Here is a 26,480-nt window from a genome sequence, read left to right as displayed (position 1 = left end):
TAAATTTTCTAAAATGAGCATGTATTACATATACCAAAAATATGTGTTTATACCATATTTCCTCAAATCTAAGGCACCATTGACACACCATTATTTTATATCTGAGAAGAAATGCTGCTTATTAAACCATGACAATACTAATATGTCTTTGCTTATAAGATGAATCTCAAAATTACAGAGATGTTTGAACTACACTATATTATATTCTTCGGGTAATTTTTTTTAAAGCTGTATGGTGAGACTGGATAAGTGTCTGTGGTCATGGATGGCTCCGCAAAGCCGTGGGAGCATTGACTGACGAATCACTGGGCTTCAAGCGCGGCTGTCCAGTCAGTCTGGCCCCCGCCTTATTCCTTCCTGCCGCCTTCCCTCCCCACCCCCCGGCCCCCCTTGTTCTGTTCTGTGCATGCGTCAGGAGAAGTTTTGCCACATGCTCTCTGAAGTGCAGGTCCTCTCTGGTGCCCTAGTGACCTGTCAAAAAAACAGAAAAAAGGATTTGCTGTCATTATTCGTCAAGAATCTGCTCAATTCTGGTGGCCCCAGTTTCTTGATTCTTAGTGTTCACCAAGTATCCATTGAACAATCTCTAGAAATCTATTGATTAGCGTTGGTCTGATCTAGATTTCATCGTTAGCAATGTTAAAGGATCACCCAACCTGAGGGGGATGATTTGGGGAAGAAGGTGAGTCTTTCTAATGAAACCTCGAAGTAGAAATGGGATTCAGTAGTACAGTTCAGGGTAGGAAAAGTCACAGGGGCACCGACATGAAATGCGTGTTTGCTTCGTCTCAGGCACAGTTGCAGGTAGGGTGCGTTCTTTAATCCTTTTAGCAGCCGCTTGGTTCACTGAAATGGATACAGAGATATCAGAGTACTTTGGCTCTGGCAGAACTGAGATTAAAATCCAGGTCTGTCTGACCCCGAAGCACATGCTTTTCCTAGTTGATCCCATTGCCTTTCATCTGTGGCGGTGGAAACACACCTGCAACGGGGTGAGCAGGATGTGGCTCATGGCTTTGCCACGCCCACATATGTGAACTCAGGTGATCACGCTCTGAGATGCAGTTTCATTTTAGAAGGAGAGCAAAACGATCGTGATTTTTTTATTCCTGTGCAGTTCCATCATAAATTAAAATTTAGATAATTGATTTGTGAAGAAAGGACTTTGTTATATAAAAATTGTATAAAGCTTATGTAGTGGAATGAAATAAAAGGATTTCGAGAAGCTGTAACTAATTTCAGTATTGGCTTATTAAATATTAAATTTATTTATTTCTATTTTGTTTCCTCTAGTCGGGTGGAGTTGAAAAGATTGTGTGAGATTTTCACCCGAATGTTTGCTGACCCTCACAGCAAGGTAAGGTCTGGGGAACCTGCCCACTTGTGTTCCTCTCTGCATGTCTGTGTGGGCCGCATAATACACGACTTCAGAGTGGGATACCAGCCCCGCAGCACAGTGTAGACCTTACAGACTGAACCCCAATTTCAGCAATAGTCTGTTATGGCTTCTGAAAACGGAATTCTTAGAAACTTCCAATGCCCATACAACATCAAGTTAAATAAAGTGTGTTTCAAGTAAGGGTTACCATGGAGAGAATGAGATGTAGTCTTTTACTTATTCAGCAAATATTTTCACTTACTTAGCCAAGCGGTGGGCTGGGTGCTAGTATGTAACAGTGTATTATAATATAATGCCTTCCTGAAAAAAGTTACAGTAGTGAAGAAAATAAGCAAGTTATGTAAATTTTTTTTTTTTTGGTACCCATGTAGAATTTGTCTATATGGGACAAGATAGACAAATGGAAGCATTTATAAAATGGATTTACTGAAGAACCACATTAAGTATTTCTCCAGACACCAATAGAATTGCCGCCTCTAAGAATTTGCTGGATGGTGGTCACTTAGCTGGTGCCTACACCTCCTGGGGACCGGAGGAGGACTGCCTTTTGAGAAGGAGTCCCTGCTGAGTGGAGAGCACCCAGGAGTGAGGGACAGGCCCTTTCTAGGAGTGGAGCTGAGAGCGGGACCCTTGACAAAAGTTCACTTGGAGTCTAGGTTTTAAATAAATACCATTGTTTGGGAGGAAGCCTTTGCAGGCTGTTGCTGTTCGATGGTTTTAGAGAAAGAAAAAACAGAGGAATGAAGATATCAGGAAAGTTAAAGGGTAGATAAAGGACAGAAACTAAAGTAGAAATTGAGGGAACCAGAAATCAGCACCAGCAAATCTTAAATGCTTGATGTGCAAGACTTAACTGTCTTACACTGTCATTTTCCTAGTAAAAATGGTCTCTTCTAAATCCTCCTGGGAGAAAGAAACCTGTGGTGGCCAGAAAGTCTAGCCAGTTACTGTGATCCCCCTTCTTTTCCTACCCTTTCCTCCTCGCAGGAATTGTCCGTGAAGTGTCAATCATCCATCCATCCGTGCAGTTATTCAGCATTTACTGAGCACCCACTCTGGGCTAGGGATACAGAAAACAACACAGGGCCCCTCCCTACCTTTTGAAATGCTCACGGGAGCATAGGAGAATGAATGCAGGGGTGCTCCTTTTTGGGGCGGGGGCAACAGTTCTCCTCAATATTGGTGTTAAAGCATGTCTTAAAATTTCTGTTATGACCCTCATAGCAAGGTTGACATTCACAGTATTAATAAAATCCAAGAAACGTTGAGTTTAAGGGCCAGGTAGATATCCAAAGATATAATTATCAAGATTTTCTCTAAGATAGTATTAAAAGCAGTACGATTTAAAGCATAAGCATAAGATTCATAAGATGTATAGCATAAGGGATATTAGATGGATTTGGACATTGATGAAATTTCTATTACCTGTCACCTCTAGATTGCTGATTCAGAACCAGAATGTGAGGATAAAGAAGGAAATTTGTTTCCATCAGAAGGCTCTTGTACAGTGAGTTTGCAGGTCTCAGTTTAGTAAATATTTGCTAGCTGCCTTTGTGCTAAGCCAGGAATCCCACAGCTGGGGCTCGTTTACTTCCTTCTGAGCTGTCTCACGGGAGACCCCTGGTGGTTAATAGTTGCTGAGCTAGAGTTGAGTAGGTCTGTGATAGCCGGGTTGTCCCAGGAGAGCAGGACTCATTTACCAAGTAGGGCGCACAGTGCCACCGCTAACCTCTCTGAGACTGGTTCAGGGGTGATGCACCGTGAGCTCTGTGTCACCGTAGGGAGCACTGATGGTCACACAGCGGCGTGAGGACCATGTCAACCGTCGGTGTCTTTCATCCCAAGCCATAATCTTTTATAAAGATTGGTATGGCTTTTATAATATCTTCTCATAAAGATAACACTTTATAATATCTGAACGGGCATACATCAAAATAGATGACTGAAATGAAAAGCAATACATATGCAAGTTTTTGTTTCCCTCATCCTATAATAGTTTTTGTTGAATGCTAGGTAATGAGCAATAATAGTATAGAATTATGATGGTTAAAAGGTTTTTTAAAGAAAAAGAGGGAGAGAGAAAGGAAAGAAAGAAAGAGAGAGAGAGAGGGAGGGAGGGAGGGAAGGAGGGAGGAAGGAAGGAAGGAAGGAAAGGAAAAAGGAAAGGAAAGGAAAGAAAAGAAAGACCTCCAGGATTAGATTCATATTTTCAGCAAAGTTAAATTTCTCTCTGTACTGAATTTTAAAGGCATGTAGAGGGAGGGGAGAGTTATTTCGTCAGTTTGTAGCCTTTTCAGGCCTTTTAAGAAACTGCATGAAACTTGTATGACTTCACTGTGAACTAACATGGAATCTGTTTCGTTGCATGGCCTGGTTTGCGGTGGAATTCACACCAGAGAGTAAGTTCCGACCCCTTTTCCTTTATCTGTTCTTGTAACTGCGTTTATTTGCCTCCTATGCCATGTCCAGTTGTGGACAGTGTCAACCCCAGTTGCAATTCTAGACAAAGCCAAGATGGGCATTTTTATCATTTTGGAGACTTGGGAGGAAATCATGAATCAAATATGTGAAATACTTGGTTTCCATTTGTGTCTAGGTTTTCAGTATGTTTTTGGAGACTCTTGTGGATTTTATAATAATTCATAAGGATGACTTGCAAGACTGGCTTTTTGTTCTTCTCACACAATTACTTAAGAAAATGGGAGCAGATTTGCTTGGATCTGTGCAAGCGAAAGTTCAGAAGGCTCTCGATGTCACAAGGCAAGTGTTTGGGGGCAAGATCATTTTTTCCCAGCTTTTGAGGTAAAACCGACATACAACATTGTGTAAGTTTTAAGTGTATAATGTGAGGATTTGATACATGTATATATTGCTAAGTGATTACTGCAGTGTCAGTTAACACATCCTTCACCTCACATAATTACCATTTTTTGTTGCTTATGTGGTAAAAGCAGTCAAGATATGTTCTCTTAGCAAGTGTTATAACTGTTAACTGGAAGTTTGCACCCTTAACCAACATCTCCCCATTTCCCTCACCCCCCTAGGCGCTGGCAACCACCATTCTACTCTGTTTCTATGGGTTTGACTTTTTTTTTTTTTTTTTTTAAGATTCCACATATAAGTGATATCATGCAGTATTTGTCTTTCTCTATCTGGCTTATTTCACTTAGTGTGATGCCCTCAAGTTTCATCCATGTTGTCACAAATGGCATGATTTCCTTCTCTTTTATGACTGAATAATATTCCATTTATATGTACCCCACATTTTCTTTATCCGTTCATCCATCAACACACTTAGGTTGTTTCCATGTCTTGGCTGTTGTGAATAGTGCTGCAGTGAACATGGGGTTGGATATCTCTTTGAGATACTGATTTCATTTCCTTTGGATACATACCTAGCAGTGGGGTTGCTGGCTCATATGGTAGTTCTAATTTTTCTTTTTTTTTTTTTGGCTGCGCCACGTGGCTTGTGGGATCTCAGTTCCCTGACCAGGGATTGAACGTGGGCCACAGCAGTGAAAGTGCCGCATCCTAACCGATAGGCCACCAGGGAATTCGCTAGTTCTGATTTTTTTGTGGAACCTCCATACCGTTTTCCATAGCGGCTGCACCAATTTACATTCCCACCAGCATTTGTTATCTCTTGTCTTTTTTGATGATGGCCATTCTAACAGGTGTGAGGTGATACCTCATTGTAGTTTTTATTTGCATTTTTCTAATAATTAGTGATGTTGAGCACCTTTTCATGTACTTGTTGGCCATTTGTATGTCCTCTTTGGGAAAATGTCTACTGGTGGGGCGGGGGCACTAGACCATTTTGATACTATGAGAGTCTTTGTAGGTGGTTTCTTGTCATTCTGTTACCTGTGGCTTTTGTCACCCACTTGAATATCTACTTTCTTACTTAATTCCCACATTCTCTTATTAACATATATGTTGAAATATCCCAACAATCCATGAGATGAAATGCCCATATCTTCCTTGAGTTGACATTATTTTTGTGAATGCCTAAGACAAATGTAAAAAAAAAAAAAAAAAATTGAAAATTGATTCTCTTCTCTTTGAAAAACACTTAAGAATATTTATGAGCATCCTTCTGAAGACCTCAGTATTTTTATGACTTCAACCTCTTGTAAGGCACACTAGAAATTTTTCTGTTCATGTGTGGTGTAGGGTTCGTGTTCATCCAGGAATAGTTTTTATTAACAGTTCATTGACTGGAGATGATAACACACTTATAATATTTGTAGCCCATCTGCCCTTTATGAGAAAAGAAAAGCTACTGAGACTCAGAAAAAGTGTAAAAAAATTGACTCTGTGCTGTTATTGTTTGGAAACAAACTTCTGATCTTTGCCTGTGCGATAGTAAATCCTCGACACACGAGTGATAGAAATTGAATGATCTCAGAAGACGGTTCGCAGTAATGTCTTGGTTGTGATTTGGTGGATGACGGAAAGGAATGTGTCAGATTGCTGAATTTTTAAAAGAATAAACAGATGTCTCCAGGTCACTCAGAAAATCATCATCAGCATAGTAACTTTTATATGACCCGTTAACTGCAAACTGGGATATGAGTAGGTATCATAGAATTGTCAAAATGGAAGGACCGTTCTCATTTCATTATAAAATTAGGAAACAGAGAGTAACTTGACACACCCAGAGCCCCACTTCCTGCTCGTGGCAGCCCGGGAGCCAGCATGCAGGAGAGCCGGTTGTCACTCTGTTGTGTGTCCTGTGGTCGCCGGCTGGCCTGCGGGAGAGTGTGGAGGGCATCACGCTGCCCCGTCATTGTCCCCCGCGCTTGCATCTGTTAGATGTCTCTGGCTGCCAAGCCTACATTTGTTCCTCTACACGGTGATGCCAGCTTTTCTTTTGGTCCCCGACCCCAGAGATCTGTGTAATTTGTGCTGCTACAGAGTTTTATTATCCAAGTAGATTTCCCTTTAGATTTTCAGTGAACTCAGTGTAACGTACTGTATTTGCAGTAAGGCTTTCAGGCACCATCCCGCCTGTGGGTGACTAAGTGTAGTGCAGTTGGGGGACAGTCCTCTACACCAGTGGATTCCTCACAGTTTGGCCAGAGGTTGACTAGAGGGGCTGAGCTGATGCAGCTGATGATACACGAGCGATGTAAACAGCAGGGCGGTTACGCGAGAGGCCGGGAGCTGCGGTGAGTTGTGGTCACAGGGGATGTGGGCCCGGTGGTCCAAGCTTTTCAAGAGAGGTCAGAAATGTGGATTAAGGCAAGATATTCAAGATTTTTTTTTTTTAAATGACACTGTGAAAGCCAAGGAAAACATTTGTAAGCCAGACTTTAGCCTGTAGATTGCTTCCTTAATTTAGGTGAATTTATGAATGACAGAAGATCCATTTCAGATTTTTAGGGATGATGGAAATATTACGATTATATTTCTGATCTTCGGTGATTAAGGGAAATAATTGTGCCCTCCTATTAGTGCTCCTGGATGCCTCATTCCTTTAAGAACCCTCTTCTGGGGAATTCCCTGGCCTAGGTCCCTAAAGCATGTGTCCCTTTTTCTCGGCAGCTGAGATGTTTAGCTCTTTCAGCTTATCTAGGATTGTGAGTACCGAGGGCGTCTCAGAGCTGTTCCTCAGGTGATAGACCTGATTGTGAATCTGCCTCAGTTTCCTTTCCTTTGGCTGCACTCGACAGCAGGGCACAGCTCCAGCTTAAATACACCCATTACTCAGATGTATTCTCCATCCTCCCTTTGCTGTAGAAGAAAGGAGAGGTGTTTTGTGTGTGGTTTGTTTCTTTGATGTGTGACCAGTATGAGTCACTTAAATCATATATACTGAGATGCGCTTTGCTTCCAGAGGTGGTCCTCAGAGCGTCCTGGATACAAATAGATGCGGGAGAAAAGGATGTGCTGTTGGTCAAGTTTACTTTTTATTAGTAATTATGATGGTGGTACTACTAGTAACTAGTATGTGCCACACACTTTACGTTTTTCTTGTATTATTTTATCTAAATTTCAAATCAGTCCTGTAATCTGAACGATTCGAACCTGCGTCCCTTTTCTTTCTACTATCCTTCCGTACACTGAGAATCGTCTCTAAGGGAGTCTAAAACAAAGCGATGCAGTCACTCAGCCTCAGTTGGAATAGATCTTTGCATTGCATTATCTTTCCTGTTAGCATGGAAGGGACATCTGCATTAGGCACAAGGGCTCCTTCAGGCAATTTTAAACTCATACTAGTAATTGTGGCTTTTTAAGGGAGAGGGCACTGAGTTTTGCTCGCCAAGAGCCCTCGGGGTTACTCAGTTGGATCAAAAATGTGAGAGGACCACGAGAAATGAGATGAGTCGCAGGCGAGAAGTGGAGCCGGAGTGGGGCTCTTAGGGTCCCAGGCTCTTGTGTGTGTCTGTAGCTGCAGAGGCGTGTTTCTGGGTGAGCGTCCCACGGGCGCTCTTCTGTGGTGACCGCACAAAGCCAGCTCATGGGCGGTTACCCAGCGAGGACCCCAGGAACTGTGCAGGCAGCTTCAGCAAGGGCAGCTGCAGGCAGCCTCACCTGGATGTAAAAGTTAGATTTGGGCGATGCAAGTGTTTGTCATGTGAGCAGTATTCCGAAAGGTGTCTGGAAAGAAGACGAGCAGATCCCAAGAAGGCAAGCAGGTGTTCATTGCTCAGTTTATGTGTTTTGGGACTTTTAACAAGATTTCCCCTTTTCTAAATTTTCTAGGGAATTCCCTGGCGGTCTGGTGGTTAGGACCCGGCGCTTTCAAGTGCCGGGCCCGGGTTCCGTCTCTGGTCCGGGAACTGGGATCCCATACGCCATGCGGTGCAGCCAAACAAAAACCAAAAAACAAAACAAAAAATAAATAAGTTTTCTATGTAATGTGTATTACTTTAGTATTTACATAAAATGAAAAGTAATATTTAAAAAATATAAACATGCTTGCTTTTTACATATGTTAGAGGAATCTATAATAGTGTATTTTTGTTTCTTACATGATTTTACATTGTTTTTTGTAATAAGTCTGTCTTTTAAAATACTTTTTTTTTTAAACCTAGGGACTCCTTTCCATTTGATCAGCAATTTAACATTTTGATGAGATTTATTGTGGATCAAACCCAAACTCCTAACCTCAAGGTCAGTAACTATTTGTCATTACAGTGCAACCTCTAGAAGTCAAATTTGCTTAAAATATGCTTGTTTATACATGACTCATATTTGGCTATTGTGAGTAAATCTGCTGTGAGCAACATGTTTCCATTTCTCTTGGTTCAGTACATAGTAGAGAAGTTGCTGGTTTATTGGGTAGGGACATGCTTAACTTTATTTTAAACTGCCAAAATGGTTATATCAAATTATATTCCTACCAGCGGTGTCTGAGAACTCCAATCGTTCCACATCCTCACCAACATTTGGGCATTATTACAATGTTTCACATGAATATTTAATGTAGAAATTTTTGATGTGTTAAAATAGGTATCTTATCAGAATGTTTTTCATATTAACATCGTAACACATGAAAAATGAATTGTGACATGTTTTATAAACATCATACCTGTAAGAACAAACGAATGGTATTTGAAGGAGGACGTGCTCCTTTGAATGGCATCAGGTACATTGTCTGTTCTTCCATCACTAATTTTGCTGAGGTTTTTAGGAGAGGCCCAATAAAAAGTAACCCTTTTCTCCCTGAGGTCAAAACCAAGTGAGACCTCAGTGGGGAAGTTAGAGCAGAATTGTCAGCTTGAATTACCCTCAGTGCTGCCTTGCAAGACCTGGCCTAGAGTGGCTGAAAAGTAAAACTCGCACCGAGTTGTACTTGCCCCGCGGTCGGTGGCAGAGCTGGAGGTCCCCCTGGTGCCTCCACCCCTCACCCCTCCGTGGGCTCCTGCCCGGCACGTGTCTTGCGGCGTCTGTGAGGAGCAGAGCCTTCCTTCTCTGCAGGCCCGGCAGCCACAGAGAGCAGGGGGTTAGGCTGCAGGCCCCCCTTCTGTTCCCAGGCTTCCCTCGGAAGCACCTCATGCTTTTTCCCTGCTGGAGGCCCCTGCGTGTAGGAACATAAGTCCAGGAGAGAGGCGGTCTCCCCTCAGTACTGTGTACTCTCCTCTGAGCACCAGTTAAGAGTTCTGTTCAAAGATTTATAAAGTGTACTTACCGTTTATAATCGGCTGGATCTTTCAGGTCAAAGTTGCAATCCTGAAGTACATCGAGTCTCTCGCCAGGCAGATGGACCCAACAGATTTCATAAACTCTAGTGAGACAAGGCTTGCTGTTTCTAGAATTATAACCTGGACGACAGAACCAAAGAGTTCAGACGTGAGAAAGGTATGTCCTTAGGCGCGTGTCACGAAGAGGAATTTATGGGAACTTGTAAACCACCCACAAACCTACACGCAAACCACTGTCGCTCCTTTTCTAGGAAACCAAGGCTCTGCTCCTGTCCCTCCAGCTCTGTCTAGTTGGAGTCTCTGAAGATCAAAATGAAAATCTGAAATCTTGTATCATGGGAGACACCCTGATACCAAGATGTTGTGTTGTTGCTTTTTTTTTTTTTCAGTCACCTGAAGAGAAATATTTGCTATTTTCTTCTGAAATGGCACATTGAAAGGCATATAACACAGTGGAGGGAGCACAGGACCCTGTTATTTCTGTTCCTAGGTAGTATTCTGCCTTAGGACTACTATGAAGATGAATTCATATATGTTAAAAGCATGATCAATTCCTGACAGGTTATAAGCACGCAGGAAGTGTAAATTATCGCTCTCTTTATTGTTTCTATTATTCTCTTCCTGTCAGGCCATTGTTCTTTTACTTTATATGTAAACAAACTAGCCTTTCAAAGTTACTGTTAAAAACCAGATTTCTTAGTTCTGGTTTCAGACTAAAAAAAGTACTTGATTTTGGTTACTTGTGTGTAATCATGAACCTTGCTTTTTTTTTTTTCTTTTCTTTTTTCCCCGTAGTATACCCCTTCCACCGCCATCCGTACCAAAATAGTCCTTTGGCCTTGGGGTAGAGTTGGTATCGTGGACCACTTGGGTCAAGGCAGGGTTAAGGATGATTCCAAGAGGTAGTTAGCAAGGTTGTTGTGGTTCCAAATGCCCCTGAACACCTAGCTCCTGCTCTAATGGAATCCAAGGAAGGGAAACAAAGAATCACCTGCAGGGTTTCTTTGGGAGAGGGTCACAGCCAATGTAATTCTCTAGCCATTGTACAGTAATAAACTGAGTTGTCCAAGGTCAAAGAAACAAGGATGAATTTTATTAAAGCACTCATTCAAAATTACTGTTCTAATAGAAAATAATGTTTTTGATTTATGATCCGTTTGTAAAATGTTTCAATATTTATTTTTCAGCATTTTACTGGCAACCTTTAATTTAACCATTAAGCCTCTTTGGGACTAGGGAGGTACACTGGGAGGTGATGGCATGATTTGGTTGATTGGAACGTCAGAAAGAGATATTCGTGTTACAGTTTTCAAAGTCACAGATCAACCAAGAAATACAAGAGCCCAAGTACAACTTCCTATGTTTAGGCATAACACGCTGAGTTACGTACGTGTGTCTATCTGAGTATGTGTTTTTGTAATTGAAAGTTACTGACGTGTTCCCTCCCGTGGGGCTGGAAGATGTTTTAGACATGCACGTTATCATGATTCGGGCCTGTATGGGAACAGCCAGCTTTGGTCATTATGGCTACTTTCTCTGGACATGCACATTAAACATTTGAACTCGGATTTATTGTCCTAACCTTTCTAATCAGGACACTAGAGGAATGTTTTTCCTTGAGTTATCTAGCCTGGGGCATCAAAACACTCAACTTACTTTATACTAGCTCAAGTCAGGTGTGGTTAGAATGGTGACTGCCGAGGTCACATGACTCATTTACTGTTAGGTCTCTAACTCTTTTAGGTTACTTTGGATCATACAGCGCTGCTGTGTGATCTGGTCTCCACTGGTGTCTGCCTCCAGTGTCTGCCCGTACGTCTTCCCCTTCCCCATCGTGAGGACTGCCAAACACCCCACCTTCAGGCTGAGGTCAAACCTGGGCTCTGGGACAGTAATCCCGGCCCCTCAGAGGAAGCTGAAAAGCTTTACGTCAGTAGTTCTCAGTCCTGGCTGCAATGAAAACTAACCTAGATTGCTGTGCTCTCCCCGAAGTCACTTGGCTTCACTGGTACAGGGTGGAGTGTGGGCGTTGCTCTGTGTCTGGCCGGGGCTCCTTCCACTCTTGGCTGATTTTTAATGCAGTGTTGAGGCCCATCAGTTTAGACCGTTCCCCTGGGACTGAACCTCGGGCACGCAAGCTGCTGACATAGTCTTGACCTGGTTGCCGCTGATTCTCTGGGGAATTTGAGATGTGTTCTAAAGATGGTCTAAATGAATGTAGTGCCTAAGTAAATTAAAATACTTAGAAATTGTGATATGGTATATATCACTCTGTGCTAAGATTTTAAATTGTCATTACTATTATTTTAAAGCTGCAAGGAAAGAAAACAGGCACCTTTTTCATCTGGATAATTTAGTGCACTAAAGATTTGCTTGCTTATCTCTTCTAAGTAGACATATGTTTTGCCTCACCTGTAATTTGCAGAGTTATTAAAAGGTTGTATCAGGTGCTAGGGAAATCTTGGCGATTTTCATGATCAGAAAAGCACTTTCCGATCATGAACCAAGTTCTCCTGTTGGTGTCCTGACTTAATTTCCTAAGAGTAGGGCGAGGTTACATTCTAAATACTAGAAGAGCCCTTCAGTCTGAAATCTATGCAGGAAACTCCCATACTGGCCCTGTCCTCGGAGAATATTAACTTTATACAAACAATACTCGGGAAGTTTGCAGGCAGTGCAGCTCCTGCCATGTATCTCCTATTTGGGAAAGCACCTCAGACACATTTTAAGCTGACACAACTCTGATTTACTGACTTCAGTGTTTTTGATATTTTATTTCTCTTTTTATGTCAGTGTTCTGGGGTGTTTCCTCTCAGAGCCAGTCGGGTGTTTGAATATTTAAGATGTTGAGGAGGGAGGAAACACAACCTAAACCAAAGCACGAGCCAGTCATCAGGAGGCACGCTTGCCTGTCTGGGACTGACTTGGATGGATGGAGAAGCCCCACCTGGCTTTAACTGGCCTGCTTTATTCCCAAAGTAACCTTTTCCATTTTTTACGTATGGGAGTCCTGAGAGTTGTGTAGACCAAACTACACAGACATACACTGGACCTTTCCTTTTTCTTTTTTTTTTTAACATCTTTATTGGAGTATAATTACTTTACAATGGTGTGTTACTTTCTGCTTTATAATAAAGTGAATCAGCTATACATATACATTATCCCCATATCCCCTCCCTCTTGCGTCTCCCTCCCACCCTCCCTATCCCACCCCTCTAGGAGGTCACAAAGCAATGAGCTGATCTCCCTGTGCTCTGCGGCTGCTTCCCACTAGCTATCTGTTTTACATTTGATAGTGTAGATATGTCCATCCTGCTCTCTCACTTCATCCCAACTTACCCTTCCCCCTCCCTCCTGTGTCCTCAAGTCCATTCTCTACGTCTGCGTCTTTATTCCTGTCCTGCCCTTAGGTTCTTCACAATCTTTTTTTTTTTTTTTTTTTTTTTAGATTCCATATATGTGTGTTATCATACGGTATTTGTTTTTCTCTTTCTGACTTACTTCACTCTGTATGACAGACTCTAGGTCCATCCACCTCACTACAAATAACTTAAGTTTCGTTTCTTTTTATGGCTGAGTAATATTCCAGTGTATATATGTGCCACATCTTCTTTATCCACTCATCTGTTGATGGACACTTCGGTTGCTTCCATGTCCTGGCTATTGTAAATAGAGCTGCAATGAACATTGTGGTACACGACTCTTTTTCAATTATAGTTTTCTCAGGGTATATGCCCAGTAGTGGGATTGCTGGGTCGTATGGTAGTTCTATTTTTAGTTTTTAAAGGAACATCCATACTGTTCTCCATAATGACTGTATCAGTTTACATTCCCACCAGCAGTGCAAGAGGGTTCCCTTTTCTCCACACCCTCTCCAACATTTATTGTTTGTAGATTTTTTGATGATGGCCATTCTGACCGTTGTGAGGTGATACCTCATTGTAGTTTTGATTTGCATTTCTCTAATGATTAATGATGTTGAGCATTCTTTCATGTGTTTGTTGGCAATCTGTATATCTTCTTTGGAGAAATCACTAGACCTTTCTTAATGCACTGTGTCTGTATTAGGATAATACAGTGTATTCTAGAGTTGACCTCTGTTGACTTCTGCCTCTGCTACTTTTTATCGGTGTGAACAAGTAGTTTAACCTCTGAATCCTTGTTTATTATCCGTGAAATGGGAATCATGATATTTGCTTTAGGCACTGTCGGGAGGACCAAGTGCAATAAAGCATATAAAAACCTAGATAGATACTGCTTTGTTTGTTGTTGTAGCTTCAGCTGTTAACTGCTTGAGGGTTGCTTTAGTTTTGCTGCTGGTCCAAATATTTTCCAGCGTTAGGAAGATTTTTTTCCCATCAGGCAAAGGGAATGCGGTAATGACAATAGAAATTTTAATGGTATGTTTACATTTTAGGGTTCAGAATCCCTGTATGTTTCCTTATCATACGTGATTCTCTAACACTGCGCACCTGCTTTGTCAAGTGAACTAACAGATGTATGAGCCCCCAGATGTTGTTTTGAGAAAGGTGGGAGATAAAGACGTGGCAAAGAAAATTAGAGGTTATAGAGATGCTGTTTCCTGGAGCAGGAAAAGTATATAAATAGCCTTCAAAAGTCGACATTTCTAATTGAAAAAAATTTTAAATCTCTGATTATATATAGGCAGCGTGTCCTAATCTAAAAGCTCAGACTTTCACCATCAAATAAGATTTGAACCTCAGCTGAATATGACTGCCTCGCTCAAGTCTCATTTTGATCTGTTTGCAAAAACACTGCTACTTCCAGGAGGGGTTGTGATGATTATGAAGGACTTAGCAAATGATGGAGGTTTAACACTGGCAGTTCCTGTTATTATTGTTAAGGGTACTGTTACTGTTCCGTTATTATTCATAGACTTTCAGATTGTATAATCTCTCTCTATGTATATGATTTTAGAAAAGAAGCCAAATACCTTACAATAACCATGGTTTTGAGCGCGTGCTTCTTGTCTCTGATTAAACCCTACCCCTTTCCTGTTTGTCCGTCCCCGCTTCAGCGTAGTCGAATAGGTGAGGATTTCCCCACTAGGTCAGCCTCCACCTGCTCTGGGCCTGGAGAAGGAAACTTGGAAGAAAATTGTAAACAGGTAGATTTAAAACTGTGTACTAACTTGCAAAAAGACACTTCACTGTTTGCATTGAGATTGTTACTCCTGATTACCCTTGTGAAGACACTGAGAAGATTTTGAAGAACCCTAAAATTAACATAATACTACGTGAGCCAGGGCGTGCGTGCGCGTGCGTGCGTGCACCTGTGTAAATGTTGTGTTTTGGTGTGTTTTATGATTAACTGCCTTCCCAAAGAAATAGCCACGTTGCAGACAGGCTTCTACCATATTTTAACGAAATAGCAATGGAGAGATACTAAATTTAAAATGTCAGAAGGTTTTGAAATACCTTCTCTTTGGTGGTTTTTCTAAAGCAATTTTAATCACAATCTGAAGGGAGCAGTAATATTTGTTTAATAAATTTAAAAAGCCCTCTCTTCTCAAATTTTAAGTTTTCCATAATTAACACTGACACTGAAACATTTGTCAAAGTTTTATTGATCTCCTGTCTGGGAAAATCCTTTTCTGCTGTGAGGCACACGGCATTCAAGGCCATCGAGAGCCTGCAGGTTCTTTTCAGACACTAGCAGTGAGATTTGAAGGCCCTTTTACCCTCATCCCCCAAGTTCTGCTGTAGGGGCACAAGTGAGAGTCATTTCCTTTTAGGTCGCCATTTGATCTTTAAAGTACGTCGCCCCAGAGTTGCCCGTTAGAAAACGTCAGCAGCAGAGGTTTTGGTCTGGCTTTTCAATGGCCCTTCCTCACGTGGGGCAAGAGCTCCAAGTTGGGACAGCGACACCCTCTGGTTTTGGGCTCATTATTGAACACGAGCTCTGCCCCAGGCTTTTTAAAATGAATCTCTGCAGCCCATCCCCATATTTGGAATTATTCCTGCAGTGAGAGCATATTGATGGTAACGATAAACATAAGCCAGTTGTCATCCTTGCCGGGACATTCTGGTATTCAGACTCCTCACTGATACAGGGAGTTGTAGATAAAATGTTTCAGGATCATAACAGTCTCATTCCTTTTAAAACTTTGATGTGAAATCTTTTTAAAATAATCCACTTCAATGATACTTTCCATCCATTTCTGGAGCTTGGGTTTCAGAAAAAGATTTTACTTTGAAAACAGCTTTAGGCCAGAGGGTTACGTTTGAAAACTAATAAAATCATTTACATTTTATATTTTGGAAAATGCAAAAACAAATTATATTCACTTATATGCGTAAATCACACACATACCATCTGTCCAACGAGTTATTTTCAGAATTCCCTGTCTTTCTATTTGATTTCTTATCAAAATTCAACTTCAGGGTTATTGAGAGAAGGTTCTTCAGTGGGTAGAAGTTGAAGTCTGCTGCGCTTTCTTCTCCCATATGACGAAAAGTCAGTAATGTTAAGTAGCCACGAATTAGCACAGTCTCTAGGCCTGTCACCTTGCAGCCCTCTTGTTCCTAAACGATCCTACCAGTTTTATAATTTGCTTCATGGAAAACCCCAAGTAAATTTTTAGTATCAGGTATCTTGTCATTCTGGGAAGAAATTAGGTCTAAAGACAGTGGCACATTTCACATAAAAACATACTATTCAAAAATGTAATAATACATTTAATAGTTTTCTAATGCCATTTGCAGTCAACAACAAAAAAAAAGTGGCTAAACTTTCTTACTAAATTGGTGATGCTGATTTTTTTTCCCTTGGCCAAAACTCAAGTCTGCTTCTTTGTTTCTCTTTGAAGTGCAGTGTTTTCTGCATGCATTTTTTTCTAACATCTAATAAAAAATTTTTTTTAGTGCACAGGTTCCTTTGCATGATTTGGGGAATTTGCTTTTATACAAATCATATTAACAGTGTGTTAAATTGATGGTGAAATAGATTTCTTCAGATAACGATTTGTTAAAACTGTTCCAATAATGACATGTAGAAATGTGTGTTTTAGTACAATCAATAATTATGTTTTTTGCCTGTCTTGTGAAAGCACACTGGCCCTTATGATTTAATTTGGTTGGAGAGGCTATTAATGACCATATTTGGAAGTCAAGGGAAAAAGTAAGATCCTTTTGCCCAATGCTGTGCTTAATAAATGCTTATGACATTATGAAAGATAGTTTTTTATTGTGTAAAATATGTTATTCTACTGATATTTCAAAATTTGTAATTAAGTTTTAATTTTGGTTAAATACATTTGGGTCTTTGGATTTTTTTGTTTTTTGTTTTTTTCCTTCTCCAGGTACAAAATAGTAATTTTATATTAACTGGACCTAGAATTAATTTTAACATTATAAAAGCACTGAAGTGGGTTTTTTTGTGGGTGTTTATTTCCAAAAATAAACATGTTTCTCTGTAGTGCAAACATGTTTCTATGTAATATTCTATATAGTGGAAAAAATATTTAGGATAATTACTGCAATCCTAAATATTACAGTCTTTGGAAAAATAAATGTTTGCTTCTAGTCGAAAGAGTTTCATAATATGTTTTCCCTTCTTTTGACTCTTAGAAATTTGTAAGAAATGCCTGTTAGCACTAACTAAAATTTTCTTTTGGAATAGTTCTTCTAAATCAGAACCCTTGTAACTAACTCCGAGGGCGCTGTTTTCTAAGCTCGAGCACCATAGCAGGCATGTAGCTTGCTGGGGAAGCCTGGGTCTCACTGCTGGTGTTTCAGCTGCTTGCTCTTCCCCACTTTGCTGCTATAGCGACTACGAGCATATGTTGTCTCTAATAAAGAAAAGTAGAACATTTTCCAAAAGGCAGAAGAGTAGTAACTTTTTAATTCATACCATGTAAATCTAGTTTGCTTCTCAAAGACCGTCTCTGTCCTCAATTCATAGATGTAAAAGCAGGAGTTTTTCAGATGTACTTGAACTCTATTTCTAGTGTTTCTTAGTCACTAGGAGAAGTGGTTTTTCAAGATAACGCAGTGGTAGCTTGTCTAGAAACTTGTTCTTTCCAGGGTATGCCAGGAGCCTTGTCCGGTTCTGACTTACTAGAATGGACAGTCTTAAGCCTTTTCACATTTTTTGATTGTTTCGTTTATGTACTCACCAGCTTTGTCCCTAGTGTTGGACAGCAGAGGAAAAGAGTTTCGGGAGTGCTGTTGTAAAATCCAAGGCCAGGGTGTTCAGTGAAACCAGGGCTTATTTTCCATATTGAAGTTTGGCTGTTTATAGTTGATGATGGTATTTCTCTAGGTGCTGTTTGTTTTTTTTTATGGCACAGATGTCCTCTTATTATTTATTCTACTCATACAAAACAGATTTCTTTTAAAAAACAATTTTGGGAATTCCCTGGCGGTCCAGTGGTTAGGACTCCGCGCTTTCACTGCTGGGGGCCCGGCTTCAGTCCCTGGTCGGGGAGCTGAGATCCCGCAAGTCGCGCGGTGCGGCCAAAATATATAAATAAAAAAAATAAAGTAAAACAACTTTAATGAGCATTTTGACCAAGATAGGCAATTGTACGTGACATAAGTTAACCATCTCTTCCGTTTCTAGGCAGCACAGATTGTGCTCATCTCTCTGTTTGAACTGAACACTCCTGAATTTACCATGTTACTTGGTGCCTTGCCAAAAACATTCCAGGATGGTGCCACCAAACTCCTGCACAACCACCTCAAGAACTCCAGTAACACCAGTGTGGTGAGTGCTTGGGTCACGGTTGGTGGCCTCCACTTACCCGTCCCCGTGCAGGGCTCGCTCTGGTGGAATGGCCAGCTTTCCTGTGCTCTCTCAGTAGGTTGGGGGCATGCCGAGTGTGGGGCGATGTCGGGTCCTGTGCATTCCCAGGGAATGAACCTGCTATTTAAATGGTCCTTCCTTTAAGTCAGCATGTTCACTTAAATGTTCACTAACTCATTTAGTCAGGCGGGCAGTCATTGAGGAACTTATTTTTTCACACTGTAAAGACGCAAATGCTCAGTTGTGTCTGCTACTCTGTCTGCTCTAGCTGACAGCAGTCACTCCACTTCGGGAATGCCTGCAGGACAGCTATCCATTTTTGGTTTGTATGCACTTAAAATTGACCTTATGATTCTGGAAAAAATCACCCTGATTATGCAGAATCTGCCCATTTATTTGCATGGGGGTTCAAAGGCCGAGGGGCAAGCGGAACTGTGTTCTGTATTTATCCCTCGCGTGATGGAGCTCTTCTGCCTTCCCCCAGGGCTCTCCAAGCAACACCATTGGCCGGACTCCCTCTCGACATCCCAGCAGCCGGACCAGCCCCCTGACCTCCCCAACCAACTGCTCCCATGGGGGCCTGTCTCCAAGGTAATGCCATTTCAACAGGAGTGAAGACACTAAAGCACCCCGATGACTGTCTAGGCTACCTCTAGGTTTTTAGACCGAGCTTAATACCAAAAAGTGTATGGGTACCAGGAGCCCACAGCTCCTAGCCCTCACCCAAATCTTAACTGTGTCACTTGGGGCAAAGTGGTTAGCTTCTGTGGTGAAATGAGCGGTTTCTGCTGAATGGTCTCTGAGATTCTTCTAGCTCTAAACGCTTTCTTCTAGTACCTTAAAGATTTTAAAACTGAAAGTTACGTTTAGAGCCCTGTTTCACATAGAAAGCATTTAGAAACTCATCACCTACTCTGTAAGCGAGAGGAGCACCTACAGGTATTTGATCGTCTAACTAAACCCTTTATAATCAGTCCACACATAGTCTGGGGTAGTTTCCACCCAAGTGGCCATTCTGGGCTCACGTTTGAAGCCGAATGCTGCTCTGAGAAGGGATTGAGAGCCTGAGAACTAAAACCGGATCAGCATTTTCAGACTCCTGTTGGGACCATGGGAACATTGGCCTAACAGAGTCTGGGGCAGTGACTTAGAAAGAGAAGAGAGTTTGCCTTGAGTTCTTTGGATAACATTTCCCATCTGGCCAGAGCCCTTAGAAGTCCCTGCGCGGTGGCTTTCATGACCCCCTGGCAGGTGCTGGAGTTTCTCATGGCCTCACTCAGAGTGGTGACCCTGTAGACCACAGCTTTTAGGAAGGAGCCAGCGGCTGGACCTGCAGGGGTCATGCATGCGTGTTTGGCTTCAAGAAATCCAGGGCTTTGGGATCACTAACAAGAATCAGGGGGCTGTGTCTTAAGGGTTGCTGACACCACGATCTTAAAATTGGAGGAAAATACCACAAGTATGCCATACCCTTTTAAGAGTTACCTCTTTAGTTGGAAGATAGCAAAATGTAAGTGCCTTCAAATTTAGATTTTTTTAATGCTCAAGACTCTTCCAAACTCCTCCATCCTTACCACTGAAGTTGTCTTCAGTTTCTCAAGTTATCATATAAATATTTTGGAAAATGTCAAATTTGTATTTTTCTCTTGGAGAAACGAAATATTTTGTATACTTAGAGTATCCTAGTGTTTATATTGCTTTATGTTTCATCCTCTTAAGGTTCCCCGGTACTGTATGTAGGTAGAATGAAGCATAGCGTTATGTTTCCAGATTTGGTCTGTGTGGTCATGGTTTCAGCAGGCTAGTATAATTAGACGCTTGAGACCAGAAACTAATGGAAACATGTCTGACTTTCCCCAAGTGTGACTCTGGCTCAGCACACTTGTTTTTTAAATGTTAACATCTGTATCAAAACAAACGGTTTGTCTTAAATGACCCCAGTGTTGGCAGTAAAATCATGGAGTTCTCCTCCTTGGTAGGAGAGAATTCTATGGAAAAGTTGTCTTCTCTGTAAATTGTTGCCTTTGTTTAGAAATGGTACTTCTGCAACATTGAGAAATCTGTTCTTCCATAATACACAGTTCATACTTCTTATTTTTTAGTTATTCCATTAACAGGGTGGCACATTCTTTAGGTAATAAACAAAAGGTAAAATTCAAATGAAGTATTTTGTTATATGTGCTCGTGGTCTAAGTAAAAGATTGGTGGGAGCTGATAGCATAATCCAGCAGAACTAAGACTTGGCTAGGTATTAAGCTTCATGGATGTCCAAATTATTTAAAAATTCTAATTTAGTTTTCCAGCTCACCATTCATTCTTAACTAGCCTGGCCTAAATTTTTACTGTTAGGGTTACAGGTGAGTGGAAGAAATGGGGAGATTTATTTTCAATCTTAAAAAGTCCAAGTGTGACCTAAATATTTTCTTATCAACAAATTCTTCTTTAAGGAATTATTTAGTTGTGTAATTTCTTTCTTTCTTTTTAGACACAGTATACCCTCAGTCAGTGCATAAGTAGCCAGAATGGCCTTAGCCAACTTGAACTCAACAGGAGAAATAACTTTTCTCACAACTAGAACTGTCCAGAAGTGGGAAAAGCTGCCCCATGTCATCATATCACGGGAAATATTCAAATGGGCTACATACTTTCTACCAGGAAATTTATAAAAGGAATGAACTCTTGCACTAAATAGGAGAATGTACTGGGTTACCACATTCTAAGTAGGGATAGACCAATTCTACAGGATATAATCTCAGCTATTTTTCTGAGCGGTGCTCTTGAAACATTTATTTTCTATGACCTGCTATTTTATCTTTACCATTGGATGTTAGTTTTTTGTCCTTAAGGGGAAGAGTTATTCAGTTATTTGTTTTTAATCTAACTTTGAGTATCAAAATAAACTAGTTACTTTTTTTTTAGTCCAAAAATTCTACACTCAGATTATGCTGGGAATAAGAAAATACTCTAATATGATGAACACATTTAATTTGATAGTTTTAAAAAAAAAATCGCTAGTGAGGAATTCATTTTTATCCACCCAGTAACATTAGAGAGGCCATAGCCAACAGGTTAGACTTTTGTGGAAATTCCATCCATCAGTCATCGTTTCTGTGAGAGAGAGGAGTCCTCCTTATTCCCAGCGAGCAAACAGATGCCCCGAGTCTTCGGGGAGAAGACGAATGGCCTGGAGTGTTCCATCATTAAACACACATTTACATTTCAGCTCATTTTACCCAGTGTGATCGATGCTAATTGAAAAACAGAGTTGCAAGGGGCTTCAGCAATTACATGCAGTCCATTCCCTTTAAGATAGAAAAAAAAACACGTGGCCGTCCTCACTGTGGTCTGTGCATTCTTGACAAACTTGCCATGGAGCGCTCAGCAGATAACCTCTGTTAACCCATCAGTAAAAGGCAGTTTTAGGTGGATTTTACACTCGTCCCGTCAGACGATCAAGAGTGTGCACAGACTCACAGTGGGGATCGAGCTGGAGACCCCCTCCCACAGGGAGGCGCTGGCGCATCCTCTTGGTCCCCCCCTACTGGCAGGGCCCCAGTTGAGGGGGTCGCCCGTGTCCTCTTGTGCCGCTGACTCAGTGTGTGGCCTAGAGGAGGCCTTTTGGCCCTTCTGTGCCGCAGTGACCGCTCCCCTCCACACCTTGTTTTCCTTGTAAAATGGGGCCATTGGTGTCCGCAGGTGGAGACCAGCTCTGGACCACTGCTCTTAGGGCTGCCCTGAGTGCTGGGGCAGGCACGCTGCTCCGTAGGGACCCGGGTCCTGTGGCCCCCACCCCGTGGCCTGGTGTCCCATTTGCGGTCAGCTCAGTTCACGCCCGTGCCGTGTCTCTGGGTCTGTTGAACTGCAGCAGTTGTTAGAACTCTGGTGGGGCTTTGCACGCCCAGGTCACTTAGGGACACCTGCCAGGTGAGGAGAGCCTGTGTTCTCAGGTGCCCTTTAGTCCTCATATCAGGTCACGTGAGCAGAGGGGTTAAGTTTTTGGTTCCCCCCTCTCGGAGCCGGCCTGTGGGCCATGGCCCGCCCCCCCCCCCCAATGGTGCTGTTGTTTTCGCAGAAGGAAATACCCACCTGAGGGTCGTCCCGGTGGGGGAACGCGTTGCCCCCTGCCTGAGTGATCTGGCGGGGTGGCACCTTCCCTGAGGCTTCCTGCTCTCGTCCCTTTGGTCCCATTTGAATTAAGGCCCATGAATCCTTCTTTGGTTCTTTCTGAAGTAACCGATTGCATTATCTGCAAGTACATCTGTGTTTTTTGCATGTTAAGTGCTTGTAATTTCCTTTACACACACACAGTCCTGTACTTGGACTCTCATGTGATTTAAAAACATAAATGCAGGACTCAGAGTTGGCTCTTGCCCCTGAATGGTGCAGCGTGACTCTGGGTAGAGCTTTGTCAGGGAGAGGGGCTCCAGGACACAGAGTATAGTGCCGCCCTTGCCTGTCTTGTCTCTTTCTCTGACTCTCGTCTTCTGATCACCGCAGTCGGTTGTGGGGTTGCAGCGCCGATGGGTGGTCGAAGCAGCCAGCTCCCTTTCCTCAGCCTAGCTCCATCCCCACCGCTCCCTCCCACAAGACTCTCAGGCGCCCTTACTCTCCCAGGTAACGAGCTACCTGTTCCACTTCTCTGAGGTGTCACAATATTATTGCGCTTCCAAGGTCGCCTCAGGTCTCTGGGGAAGCCTCTCCGCCGCCTCCGGCCGAGACCAGCAGGGCTAGAGCCTTGGTGAGAAGTGTGAGCAAGGGCGTGGCCTCGGCCAGACCTCTCGAGGACGCTCCGACGGTGCCCCCAGGAGAGGGGACCATTGCATCAACTGGCCACATCCACCGACATCTGCGGTTGCAGCGCTCGGCCCCTGGAAGGGGCTCGGGCGACGCGTGCCGTCAGGGCCGCGACCGTGCGCCGTGTCCCCGGCCTTATGCTCGACCGCACAGGGCTGCTCCCTCCCAAACCTGCGGTCCTCAGCCCTGCTCTCAGTGGTGTGGCCCCGTGTCCTTCCTGATGTCCCGTCCTGATGTCCCGCGTGTGCTGATAGCCTGAGGACTCAGATCCAGAAAGGCAGCCCCGAGAGGTGCGCTCCCCGTGACAGCCCATAAAGGGGGCCCAGCACCAGGCGGGAGAGCCGTGGGGTCCCCACAGGCTCCCGGCCGAGTGTGACAGTGCGTTACAAAGGAGGATCCATGGGCTCCTACGGATTCGTGTTTGAGGGTCTCTTAGGTGCTTTTTATAAAGGTCCAAAGATCAGAGGCTCCCTTCCCTGGAGCCCTACGATTACATGAGCAGGGGACGGAGCAATCCAGCTGCCTCTGTGCTGGGTGAGATGAGTTTGCACCTTCCGTGGCAGGACAAGGGTCAAGACGAAACAAAAAAAAGAAGTCTGTTACTTTTGAATGCCTCAGAGATAGCTTTTGCACAGAAGATTACATTCTTACTTTATGTCCTCGACACAGCGAGACTGTATGTAGTAAACAAGTCAGCTAAGTGTTTTAATAGCATCTTCCTTTGGAAACTCTCCCAGTTCTGAAAGTAGCTTCTAAAGCGTGCAGAGACTCCTGTGGTGACTGTCCAGATGCGCAGGTTGGGGCACGGGCACGTCGACAGTGAGAAGGCTGCGTCCTCAGTGTGAATAAAGCATGCCACTGCATTTGTCTTAAAGGTTAGTCATGCCTCAACATATCAGACCGGTTGATTGACCGTCTCCCAGTACACTGACCTGTGTGTCTTAACTGGGCACCAAGCTTCACCCCCAGCCAGTCTTCCCATCCGGCCACCAAGACCACCCTCCAGAGGACATCTGTTCCCAGAATCACCTTTTACACGTGTGTACAATGCTACAGCTAACGCTTCACAAACAACTATAACTTCTGTTAACCGTCGGAGGGAGAGAGAGTGGACCAGAGACCTTTCCACTTAGAGAACCTATCGGTTACATAAAACGAAGAGGAAATCTGTATCTTTCTCTTTGCTCTTCGCCAAAACCCTATTGATTTCATGAGAAGGAACAATTATCCTCATTCCGTACCTAGTATCTTTTCCCTACAAAATGACAAAGAAGAAGGTCTCAGAAGGCACACTTCCTGTCTCCAGCTTTTCTTTCCTTGGCGACCTGACCTCACGCATCTCCCCGCCTGCACTGTGCGTCCTTTCCGCAGGGTGAGGCCAGAGCCTTCTTCTGCCTCGGTGTTGGGTGCCCTGGCCTGACCTCAGGTCAGTGAGTATTGACCGATTGAGCAACTCTTCCTAATCTAAAGAACCCTGTGGAAACCTTTCTGGAGTCTAATCACAGTGTTTACAGACGCCTAGGACCTGGCCTTTAACCTAAGGGATTATACCTCCGAGCTAAAACAAGACAGAATGTGAGGGCAGGTGGCAGATTGGGGTTCACCCAACCAGGTCTCTTCTAAGCAGAGCTGCTGCCTCCCCCTCGCTGTTCCCTTGTGCGTGTTGCTTGTCGGGACCACATCACCTGTGATTCCCTGATGATGGCATCCACGGGAGTGTCCTTTTTCCCTATGAAATAAGGGCTCACGGGTATTGATTTGAAAAAACGCAAATGCCAGAACGTGAAATGGCAAGGAAAGCAACATTGTCTGCTTCCCTTTAGAGGAAAAAAATGCTCTCTCTCACCTGGAGCTCACAGTTTCCACTTCATACCAAGGAGATGCTTCAAAGCTCAAGCTAGTGAGTCTAAAAGAAGTGTCCCCAGTAGATTGTGCCTGGCCGTGCACACGTTCTCCTAAATTGGAAGTCTGAGTTGGTTTATTAATTGAAAGTAAGAAGGAGGAACATTAACTGGCAGAATCCTTTATTTTCCTATTTTAAAAAGAGGCTGCTATCATGCTAAAGTTACGTGAACCGAAATGAGGTATTTTAAGAAAGTTCAGGGTAGGAATAATGGGATGAGCTATATGAAACCTAACATCTTCTGAAGCGACATGGAGAATAATATTGTGACATCCCTTAAAAGCTGAACGTCCCCCAGACTTCCTGCTGTCCATCCCTCCATCCTTCCTGTTTTGTTTTGTTTTGTTTTTTTCCCTTTTGCATGGGCTATGTTACTCTTTTTGGTTGTTGTGATTAAAAGTATTTTCAGGCATCTTTTTACATCTCGTATACATATTTTTTGTTTAAGTCATATTCAGCCTTTATTTATGAAAAACGGTGTACTGGCCAGATGTATAAATGCCTTTGCTCACACATAAGCTGGTGCTGTGCTGTTCTAGAAGGGGCCGGGGAGGGGAGCGGTCAGGGGGCCCCAGTGCTCCCCAGTCATGCTTTCTTCACGCTAAAGGGGTATATTGCCTCTTAGATAACGTTATGAACTTAGAAGGGGTTGAAATCTTGAATTCTGTTCAGGTTTTTGATTCCGCTTCCTGCCAGCGTGAACATGGAGTCTTAGCTGTAAATGTGTTGAAGCTCACATTTCTTTTTGTTTGATGCCAGAGCCAGTCTTTGAGTTGGCGCGTGTTTTTGTGAGCTCTCCAAGTGCAGTTGGGGTGTCTGTGTTCTTTCATTCATCAGAAGAGAGGAGTGGGTTCTACCTGGGCCAGATTTGCAACCTGGAGGTTGCAGGAGAGTGAATTCATCTCGCAGGGTAAATGCATTCAGATCTCGTACTCTCGCAGGACCCATCCGGCCTTAGAAAACACTCGGATCGTTACAGCCTCCAGCCAGTAGAGGTCTGGCTACTCCAAGTGAGCACTGTTCAAATCTTGTCTTGTTCATCTGCCCAAACCTTTAAAAAAAAAAAGTGTGTATGTTGAGGGAGAGGTTGGTAAACATTATTTGTTTTTAAGTTACAGGGAAGTTTCCTCTCAACAGAATGCACAGGGCTCGCTGAGTTGCCCTTAGTGGGGGTTCCCACCAGTGGGTAACTGGTTTCAGTTACTTCTCTTTGGAAAAACAGAAAGGTCGCTCTTCTTTAGTCCTTAATAATGAATGTTGTTGGATGCTTACTTATATACAGCCAAGGATTCTTTTCATGTCCTTGGCAATTCTCAGTATAGCTCAGGACTGTCTGCAGATTAAATTAGACCAACTCATCCGATTTTTTTCTTGAATACTTTCTTGGAGCAAGTGATGTTTATTCTTTTTGAGGGAAGGTGATGGGTTTTGTTCTTAGGATCTTCTGTCTGTTTCAGTGTACTTTTCA

At 42.9% G+C, this 26,480-nt stretch overlaps 1 protein-coding gene across 18 annotated transcripts in view; it reads left to right on the top strand.

Annotated features, from left to right (window-relative positions):
- CLASP1 (cytoplasmic linker associated protein 1) overlaps window positions 1–26,480 on the top strand; it is a 260,361-nt gene that overhangs the window by 197,517 nt on the left and 36,364 nt on the right. For all 18 annotated transcript variants that reach the window (XM_082397804.1, XM_082397807.1, XM_082397795.1 and 15 more), the window contains 6 exons: window positions 1,294–1,357; window positions 3,996–4,159; window positions 8,440–8,518; window positions 9,563–9,706; window positions 18,133–18,276; window positions 18,800–18,906. In XM_082397804.1, coding sequence (XP_082253930.1) covers window positions 1,294–1,357; window positions 3,996–4,159; window positions 8,440–8,518; window positions 9,563–9,706; window positions 18,133–18,276; window positions 18,800–18,906 — 702 coding nt within the window. The remainder of the gene's footprint in view (window positions 1–1,293; window positions 1,358–3,995; window positions 4,160–8,439; window positions 8,519–9,562; window positions 9,707–18,132; window positions 18,277–18,799; window positions 18,907–26,480) is intronic.

Source organism: Balaenoptera borealis (genome assembly GCF_965194805.1).
Source record: "Balaenoptera borealis genome assembly, chromosome: 6".
NCBI lineage: Eukaryota > Metazoa > Chordata > Mammalia > Artiodactyla > Balaenopteridae > Balaenoptera > Balaenoptera borealis.
The sequence above is the reverse complement of the archived record's forward strand: the minus strand, read 5'-3'. Positions and strand labels throughout refer to the sequence as shown.